Consider the following 10,154-nt stretch of genomic DNA (forward strand, 5'->3'; position numbering starts at 1 on the left):
AACAGAGATCATCTCTCTCAGGAAAGCTGCTTCCTGCAGCAGCCTATCATCTGATGATGTAACGTGAAAATGTCAGTGACTGTTTCTTTGCGAAAGAATGCATTTTCTTAATGAAGAAACTATCACTTGTTGTTCACCCAGCAGTTCTTTATGGATTCATCATCCTTATCCCTGGCAGCAGAAACAGCACTGCCTTAAAAACAAAATTAAATGTATTAGAACCTGTAACAAAGTCCAGCCTAGTCTCTCTCTTGCAAACCTTCTCTCCCTTCCCCCTGCCCTTCCATCTCCCTTCCTATCTGTGTATCTCTATATGTTTCCACAAGCACACATCTGGATATTCATGGCCACATCCCATTCGTATCTCTTCCTGGACTGTGCCTGGATGACCATGCTCCACTGAAAGGCATGTAAAAGGAAAAGTGATTTATAGGGTTGCCTGCAACCTTGGATTCAAAGTAGAAAAGGAAATGACAGCCGTATTCCTTTAACTCTAGTAGTAAATGAAGACTTAATTATAATCACCCGATGAGTGGATCAGCCCAAATCTAGATGATTTAAGGTTTCCAAAGCTGTTTATGGAACTTAAGAATGCTGGTATTTGGTTTAATAAAAAAGTCTGTCTAGGTGGTCTTAAAATTGTGCTCAGTATTTGCAAGTCTTTAGCTTTCACTTTTAATGTATTAAAAAAACCCAAACTAAACAAAGTCAAGCCAGCAATTTGAATAGCAATCATTGCTGTCCACACAGCTCACTTTTATTCTACTGTGCATAAATACAGGATAGGGCAGCCTGGGGAGAGAACACTGGAATGAGTTAGCACTGTAATCGGCATGCAGTGAGATCCCTGCATCCAACACTGGCACTGCTCCTTACTACATCAGCTATGTCAAAGGCTATTTTTTGGTGGTAGGGGGAGTATCATCTTACTTCTTAATAAACAGGTACTAAAAAATGCAAGTGGGTATGTTTTACTTGTTTGATTGTGAAACTCTAATCCCCAGGTGCAATCAGAGCATTTGTACCTTGGAGTTTCCTCTGTTCCTCAAGCTGAACCGAACTTGCCCATCTTACTAAAGCACACATTTTAAGGGTGCAGGAGATTTTCCTTATAATGAAACCAGACATGTCTTCACTATGGAAGAAAAGTTTTCCTGCTGTTCTGTTTGAGATAAAAGCCTAGGCCACAAAGTTTAGATCTCTTCTGATTTCCCCTGGTCTTTAAGAGTTTCTTGGCTCCATGAATCACAAGGGTCAGTTAGTTCACATGCAAGAAAGGCACCAGTGTGGAAGTTAGATCACCCAGAAAACAGAAATGCAATGCTTTGTAAGGAGCTCCTTCGTAGATGTAAATACATGAACTTTGGCTTCTGGAGGGTGAGATCCATAATCATTAACTTGTTTGACTTGGAAAAACTGCTTTGGTTTCAGACATTCGTTAGGGAAATAAGGTCTTTTACTGTGAATGGAGATGAAATAAATGAAGCTTATCTCCGACAGGAGTACTGAGAACCAGCAGATTTTCTAGTGAAGATCTCCCAGCTAAAACCTTGTAGGTACAGGCACGTGTTTTGATTTTGATGACTGCTCTGCTTCATCCTCAGTCCTCTGGAGTTTTAAGGATTCTCCAGAACCCAAAAGTGAAGTATGTGATTTATGTTTCTTTGTGTTTGCTGTGTGAAACCAAGCCGTGTGCTCAGCTTTGTGGTGTGCTTTTGCCTGGACAGTTGTGGTGTGACACATCTGAACCCCTGGGAATGCTCCACCCATCAGTAGCCAGAAGAGTTGCACAAAGAGAGAAGTGGGGGAAAGCACCCTCAGCATTTGGCAGGAAAAAGCCAGAGCAGTGCCGTGAGGGGAGGGGAGTTGGAGAAAGAGGCTTTGTTTCCCTCCCTAACACACGATCTTTTCTCTGCTGGGACAAGAGATGAAGTAAGAACACAGTTACCTGCTGCCTGCCCAACCCTTTTAATTCAGTGGGAAGAGAAGTGCTCTGTGGGGAGGATGGAGAAACGTGAGGATGGAGCCAGAACAGGAGAAATGAGAGAAGGTAGTGTGAAGGATACTTGGGGAAGGTGGGGGGTGAAATCAGCCCCTGGCTTGCAGTAAGTTATGAGTGGCTGTAAGTAGCATGGGAGAGTTCATGGGTGAAGCTAGAACAGACCACATCTCAGCTGGCACGAAGACCTGCATTGTGTAAAAAGCATGTCCTGTAGAGCACAGGCTGAAATTGAAAGCCATCCTCCTCTTCAGATTTGTTCTTTTTGTTGTTCTTTTGTTAGGTTAGTTTTTTTTTAATGAGGAAGCAGCTCCTCAGGTTTAGGTGGGATAGTATTTGAATAGACCTAAACCGTTCTTTAACGCCAGACATGATTTTCAGGCAGCGTAACAGCTAGAGATGGGACAGTTCCCCGCATGAAGGTGGGTGGTGTTTGTTTCCTTATTGACTGTACAGGGAGACTAAAATTCTGAGTGTGGATGTAGGTTCCCTTCACAGCCAAACCAGACCACAGGCTGCAGTCTCTTACAGGGTTTGCGCTGCTCGTAACCTCGCCTCTTGTAACAGCGGCGTTATTTTACTGTTCCAGCTGATAGTGGCAGGGAAAGCAAAACGGGTTGTTTCAAAATTCCCTCAGCTAAAGATAACATTGCTGAACATTTAGTCACCTGCCTGTCAAGGGCTGGTCCAGTAAAGTAGGCAGACTGGAAAACCTAGTGCTGCAATAGCTGAGGGCTGTAGTTCTGGTGACTTCCACGCTTCCTGTGCCGCCTCCTGTGTCTCCCTAGCTATAAGACTACGTTATTTGTGCTTCCTGGGATTTCCCCTCATTCATCAGCGTTTTGAGATCACTCCCTTGAAAACTATCCCAGCTCTCCCTGTTATCGCCTCCAGCCTCGCACGGGACTGCAACTGACCACAACTGCTGCTGAAACCAGAGGAAATGAGTTGCCTCCGCGCTTTCTTCAGAGACAGAGGTCCCCTCCCGGAGACAGAAGCTATGAGAGCACAAAGCTCTGGTCAGGACCACGAGGTTATTGAATTACAAGAAGGTGACATGGAGGAAAGCAAGGCTGACCACGACAAGCCTCTAAACACTCAAACGAGACAGGTAGGAATTTCACTTGCTCATCTGCTCCTTGCTGCTGGGGAAAATACCACGCAGCAAGTGAAATTACACTTTACAGGAACATCTTCTAGGGGTGACTTAATGCGCTGTTCGAGGGAGAGGGAAAGGTCGTTCAACTTGAAAGTAAAAGCTGGGAACCTCCTAAACTATTTCTTTCCCAATGAAGTTTTCTAATATTGGAGTGGGAATTTAAGCTTTTTGATTTTTTTTTTTTTTGGCTTGGCAGTTTGTGAACTTTAACTCAGGAAATGAAATTGTAATTGTTATTCTGTGTTTTGCTTTTGCTTTTTTGTGTGTTGCCAGAGAGATAGGGCTCAAAACCAGAAAGGAGAAAAGTTGAAACCCGTATTAAAAGCAGCCTTTCTTTCAGGAAAAATTAATCAGGAAACAGTGCTGCCAAAGCAAGAAACCACATGCCTGTTTTCTTTCTCTATCTTCGAGCATATTGCAGCTGCTACCAATTACTGGCTTGTATGCAGGCGCCTGAACCCTGAGGAAGGTAGTGCCCATGGTTGACTGTAAAACTAGGGGACAGGCTTAAGGCTGGGAGATGAGCTGTGTATGCCCACAGGTGGCTCTTGTACAGTGGTTTTCATTACTTAAGAGCAGAGGGAATTTCTGCAGCAAATGGTAAGAAGTTTCCCCACTTTTCAGTAAGGATAGCTGAGCCACCCTGAGAGCTCGACTGCATTAGTCACACCACCCCTCCCTCTGTCTATGTGAGCAACAGGAACACTTCTTCCTCGTGTGAACCCCGCTTGTCGTCTCTGCGTGATGATTCATTCACCGGCTAGACAAAACCCCCTCCATTTATTCAACTATATAGGGGAGCCAGTTACTTCTCCTCCAGTCTGGTAAGCTGAATCAGCTTGCTGCAGGGTCAGGCAAATTCTAGGGAGGTGCAAAGAGGAACAGGAGAGGGTGGAGGAGAGATAGGGGTGAGCCAGATCCGCTTGACTGTCTTGAGAAATATCACACTTAAGTTTCTCTTTAGCCTTCCCCTTCCCAGAACTGAGTTTCCATCTGGGGTTTGTTTTATGCTGATTCTGGCAATTGGCTCCCTATCCCATAGGGACTGCCAGAGAATCATCACACCTTGCTTACCGTTCGTGCCGCAGATTAATCGGGAGAGCTGCCCTGCCCACCGAGGAGAGATTTGCACCGCTGCTGCTCCCTCCCGGCAGCCTCCTCCTGTGTACGTGTGGGCAATGTCCAGAGGCGTGGGCCTAGCTGGTAGGGGATAGCTGGGAAGCTGAATGCTTGAGGTCATGCCAGTTTGCTGTGTGCAATTAAGACTTGGGCTTTTGTGGCTGGCTGTAACACGTGGCTCAGTCGAAACTTGGGTGTGAGCGCTGTCTGTCTCAGCAGGTATTCCTATGCCTGATTTCACAGCAGTGCCTGGCTTTTCTTTTTTTTCCTTTTCCTTCTTTCAAATCCAAAATAATATGCTAGTGTCAGGCATTAAACTGGAGCTTCATTCTGCCAGGTCATTAAAAAAACCCCAAAATTAACCAAAGTGTAGGCAAACATGATCGCACCTGGAAGCATGCTGTGAGCGAACCCACATTCAGGGTTTGCCCTTGATTCTCTGCCAAAGCAAAGTTCTGTGTGCAAGGGGCTCCACAGAAAGCACTTTCCCTTTCTCTGCCCCCGCTCCCAGAGAAATGATTCTTGTCAGAATCTCTCTGCGGGTGTCTGTTTTCTCCCCCTGTTCATCTGCTACCTCCACAGAAGCCTTAAGCCAGCTGGTGGCTGTCAGTCAGGTTCAGGGAAAGGCTTTCTACCGTGCTGGGTTCTTAGAAAGCTCACAGAGTTGAGGAAGGTAACCCAGGTTAGTGCCTCCAGCTAGCAGCTGGTTCCTGCCAACCTGCACGGGGGGGGGGGGGGGGGGGGGGGGGGGGGGCAGAGACGTACCACACGTGCTTTTCCTCTCCTGGTAGCGATGGCAAAAAGGACCTGGAGTTTACATCTGGGTTTAGGGTGGATGGGGAGGAGGTGGAGGAATTTAAAAGGCAGTACAACCTGAGGTCTTATGAACTCATGTCCTTCCTTCAGTCTTCTGACTGTGGAACAAAATGGGAGGGTGGATTTCTTTATTTGTTTTCATAGGTCACCTAAGCTTTTTTTTCTTTGATATTACTATCGCTGTGGTAACTAACAGGATGCCTACTTCTGCTGTGCTCTTAAATCTGGTTAAAAATTAAATGAAGGAGCAGATATTACCCTTACTCTCCTTTCCCTTCTATGTGAATGTGCACACATGCACAATTTCTTTGAGGAGAGTTGCCTTGCAATCTCCTAGAACAGGTAAGGTTATAAACTTTCTGCTAGATGTACTCGGTAGCCTCCAACCTTCCAGTCTTCTGAAGAAAAAGGGAAGCAGCTGTAAAAGCTTCAATTATTTTGCAGTGTTTTTTAATGCAGTTCATTGATATCTAAAGAATAGCAGTTGGCATGCTTTGGGTGCTGGCATCCCGGAGCTATGCAGACTGATAGCAGCCACGTCACAGAGGTGGATGATTTTGGAAATTCCTCTGCAGACACCTTTTTTGAGCAAGCATTAAAAGGACAGCTTGTGGAACATGCAAGCCAAATCTGTGTCATTAAAATAAAAAATTAGAAGCCACACAACACCTTTGGAGCATGTTAGCTTTATGGGCAATTCAGGAATTGGAAATTCTGTGCAAATGGGGAATTATACATCTGTTTTAAGTAATAGCCTGCCTGTGAACGTCCTGTGCCTTCTGCAAGTCTGCATTCTCTCCTGCAGCCATGTAAGGGTGGGAACCCCAGGGCATTGCTTACCAATGAGACACTCCCATTGCTGTGGGGTGTTTTGTTTACAAATGTTATGGTGGAGGCATGCTTAAATGATTTTTTTCTGCCTTAATTTAATCAAAGTGCCCCTTTTTTTTGTAACTAGGGGAGAGAGAACTGGAAATCGTGTGGGAATGTAGTTTTCTGGAAGTTTAAACTATGGATGGTTATAACTGCAGTTTTTCTAGTACTCTTCCTGGTCATCATCATCAGTCTAATTCTTTATTCTAGTAAGTACCTCACTCTCGGTTTGTCCTCTGGTATAATGTACAGTATGTACAGTCTAACATAATGCAAATTGAACAGTAGCATCCTTTAAACTCCTCCTGTAGCCTGCAAAGAGACTGTGATGCTGGCTGCTGAGGGTGGCGTGTTCAGTAGTGGCTGTGAAGGCTTTTTTTTAACGGACAGCAAGCGACTTGTGTCCCTGTCAGATGGCAATTCCAGTCTGGGTCTGAGTGAGAAAATCTTACGGGAACAGAGTCAGGGATGAGGATGGAAATGATGCTTGTAACATTGCACCGAGTGCAGCGGATCGCTTAGGTCTCCTCACGTAGTGCCAGCGCCTGCCAGGCTCCCAAAGGAGCTGGCTTCCCCTACTGAGGGCGGGTGATTGACGTCCATGGGCTGTCACTTTTCTTCAGGTGACTTGCACTTTTTTTATCTGCCACTCCCAATCAGTCATGACCTTGGAACTCTGTGAGAAAGCTGAGAGGGATGGGTTTTATTCAACAGCGCTGCTAATTGGAAATTTCCCCTCCCCTTTCTATCTCCTGTTGACTATTAGATGTTTACACAGATGAGGATGACTACTGGGATCGCGATGCACTGTTAAATAGCGGGCACGTCCGCAATTTTACTGGAAGATTGTCATTAATGTGTGGTGTCCCACACCTTGTAACTCCTGAAGACATTACTAACAGGGTATGTTTCGATGTGGTTCTTGGCAAAGCTGATTCTACCCGTGACATTATGTTCAGTGTTCTCCCTTTCAATAAGTTTCTGTTTCTCCATGTAGCAGCTCAGTCATTTGCAAGTCCACAAAAAAAACCCAAACCCTGAGTTGTATGACTAGTATAGTTTTAGTGTAATTTTAAGTGCTGATCTAGAAAAAAAAGATTTGTCTGCTTTTGAGCACACAAGCAGTTTATGTTGATTTCAATTAAAAAAAACAACCCACAGCCCGATTTTGTTTTTTTTTCCTCCCAAATTTAAGCAATGGTTGGGATAGTCTTCACTTTTTTCATAGAGTTGTTGAATGGTTCAGGTTAGGAGGGGCCTGAGAAGGTCAGCTAAACCCAGGGTTGACTAAAAATCCTGAGCTGCATTCTCCTATGAGTACATGATGATAGCCTGAGTTGATATCTGCCGTTTCCATTGAGCCACCGCAGCTCTCCGGGCTGAAATAAGCTCAGCAGGCATGGCAGTGCTGGCTTAGACTTCATGTAGAGAGAGTCTCGGTAGAGAGACTCTTTCCTCTACTAAGTAAAACTAGAAGGGCTACTTGGCTACTAACAAATAAAACAAGCCAAACAACCTCAGCAACAGGAGCACATGCTTTTAGTTCAGCCTGAATGCCTCCATTATGTTAAGGTAATATAGTAATCACTCAAACACACATTAACTTGTCCCTCAAGTTGAAAGGGAACGTGTACCTTTTCCAGAGCAGATACTTGCTGATATTTAAACTTCAGCACCTGTGTTTATGCCCCTTAAAACACCTTTTAAGAATGATTCACTGTATGTGCTCTCTTCTATGGGGAAAAGAGAAAGTGAATGGAAGAAATAATGTTTGTTTTCTTTTTTTCCCCTCTTCAAGTTAACAGATGTCTACAGTTCATCTCCAGCTCTAGGACGTTACTTTAGGTCAGCTCAGGTAGATTATTTCAGGTAAGGAATCTCTGTCACCAAAATTATCTGAAAATTCCAGGCTTTTGATGAGACATACATGTGCCCTTGTACACAAGCACAACACTTACATCTGTGAAAAACAGATTGTTTGGGGGGAAGTCGCATGTATAGGGAGTGAAAACTGGTCAAAGCATCCTTTAGCATAAATGGCAAGCACTGCTAATATTACATGATGTCTAATATTTTGTTGCTGTTACATATCATCTCTGTTATCTAAGGGCTGTCCAAGCACAGCCCTTAATATTCAAGGTTATTTATTAAAATGAAAATTAACTGCTGGAACCACTTGAGATTGACATGACTTAAATAGCCTTAAATAAATAAAACAGGGTTGATGGGAAGGGGAGAATGTTTTGTTCCCAAAGTTGAGAGAAGCAAAGCAGTAATATTGCATTGCTGGTTTGTTTGGACCACTTTCTCCCACACACACACTTTATTTTGGACAACAGGAGGGAATCTCAAAGCAGCAGCTTGTTGGAGAGAGTGGTGAAAGAGGAATGAAAGGCAGAGCAGGTGGCAGTGTGTAGGCTAGACTAGCCGGGGTGGGAGATGCTTATGCATGGAGGAGAAGCTTGGCCACTGAAGGCTGATGGAGCCAGAGGAGTAGCAGTGGTGGGATGAAGGAGCAAAGCATCTGGGCCTGCCTTCATCAGGCTGGAACAGAGGGAGGATCCACAGACTTGCAACAGGCGAAAGGCTGAGCAGCAGAGAGAAAAGTGGGGCTGGAAGATCAGCTGCACTGTCGTCCTGCTGGGGAAAGATAGCAGAGAGGTAAGGGGAGGTAGTCAGAGAGCTTCCCCAGAGACTTCTGAAAAAGCCCTGTTATGAAAGGGATTAGAAAGATGGGAGAAAAATCAGGGGAAGTAGATTTGACAAATCACAATGCCCTTGAGAGCAAGGTCAAAGGAAAAGCCCCCTTGGACTGTGGCAAGGAGCAGTCCTGAGAGCACTCTGGGGAATGTACTCCCCTGCACTACCAGCCCTCTACTCAATGTGGGAGCTGTAACTCCTTACCCTGAGAGAAAAAAAAGTGATTTATACCATCATGTACACAGCTATAGTTGGACATACAGATTGGGTAGCTGCTCTTTCTTGCCCCTCTTTCTCTTTCTTCCTCATTTTCTTTTCCTCCATCCAAACACTTTTTGATGTTTCCATCCCTGTGAGTACAAAACATCACAGCTGAACTGTAGTCAGTGGATTTGGCAGATCACAAACAAGGAAATCTCCAGAGAGGGACTGCAGCTCAGTGCTCTGCTTAATCCACTCCACAGCAGAGCAGCCCTGGGCACTGCTAGCTGAAAAGCACATCTTTCTGCAGGTTCATGTGGGATATTTCAGCACCTCTTATCATTATGTACGTGCAAAGCACAAGTGCTGAAAACCTCACCCCGTTAGGCCTCCTGTCCAACTGCCTTTTGTGCGTTTGAAAGCATCTCAAGTTGGCTTCAGGTATGTGCCCGGATTCAGTCGATGTCAAGAGCTGCTCTGAGAAGGGACAGGGAGGAGGAAACTGGAATCTTTGATGGCAGTTTTCTTGTCTAATCCTTTTCTTTAGAACAAGTTTGCTTGGTTTTTTTTTTCAAATCCACGCCAACTTTGATAGGAAAAGTCAGACTTAGAAAAGAAAAGATCCAGTGGGGACTTGAAGGTATTCATACTTGACTTTGTTTTTCAGTAATGAAAACTCCACTGTGTTTTATCAGCTAAAGTTTTCTGTACCACCATCAACAGAGGGGTTTATGGAAAACATGATGAACCCAGATTTTATAAGTAATGTTTTACGTCAGAACATTTACGATGAAGATGATACTTTCGATCCTGGGACATCTGAATGTAACAGGTTAAAGCTTGACCCAACTTCTCTCGCATTAACATGTAAGTGCTGTACCTTAGAGAAACTGTTTCTTTACAAAGAGCAGAAATATTTTCTTGGAAATAGGGAAATCTTTCTGGACAGATGTTGAGATTTGTTACTAAATATATTTTGCACAACATTAGTAAGAAAATAGTAAAATACTCTGTTTTCAAGAAAGTCTTTCTGTGCTTGGCTTGTAATTTAGGATTGATTGTTTGGTCCTCCGATGAGAAAGGGAGTAGCGCATCTATGGGTTAGCTATGGGCTCCAACTCAGCTTTCCCCATCTCCTCTTGTATTTTATGTGTACAAAGAAAATCTTTGTCTCTGTGTGCATACCACAATGGAGAGCCAAATAATTAATCTTTTTCCTCATATTGTATATTCATATTTGAGTGCATATAAAACAGATTTTAATCCGAGTAAAACAGGGTAAGTAAT

At 44.2% G+C, this 10,154-nt stretch overlaps 1 protein-coding gene across 1 annotated transcript; it reads left to right on the plus strand.

Moving 5' to 3' along the window:
• Window positions 1–1,580: 1,580 nt before the first annotated feature.
• On the plus strand, window positions 1,581–9,823 carry LOC311203113 (TPA-induced transmembrane protein; the record flags this gene model as incomplete). The annotated part of the gene is made up of 6 exons (XM_084277748.1): window positions 1,581–1,640; window positions 2,894–3,110; window positions 6,052–6,175; window positions 6,733–6,869; window positions 7,765–7,835; window positions 9,535–9,823. Exons 2-6 carry the CDS (start codon window positions 2,943–2,945, stop codon window positions 9,821–9,823), a joined length of 789 nt encoding a protein of 262 aa, XP_084133874.1. The 5' UTR covers window positions 1,581–1,640; window positions 2,894–2,942.
• Window positions 9,824–10,154: the final 331 nt, after the last annotated feature.

The sequence above is a fragment of the Gallinula chloropus genome (assembly GCF_964237585.1).
Source record: "Gallinula chloropus genome assembly, chromosome: 1".
NCBI lineage: Eukaryota > Metazoa > Chordata > Aves > Gruiformes > Rallidae > Gallinula > Gallinula chloropus.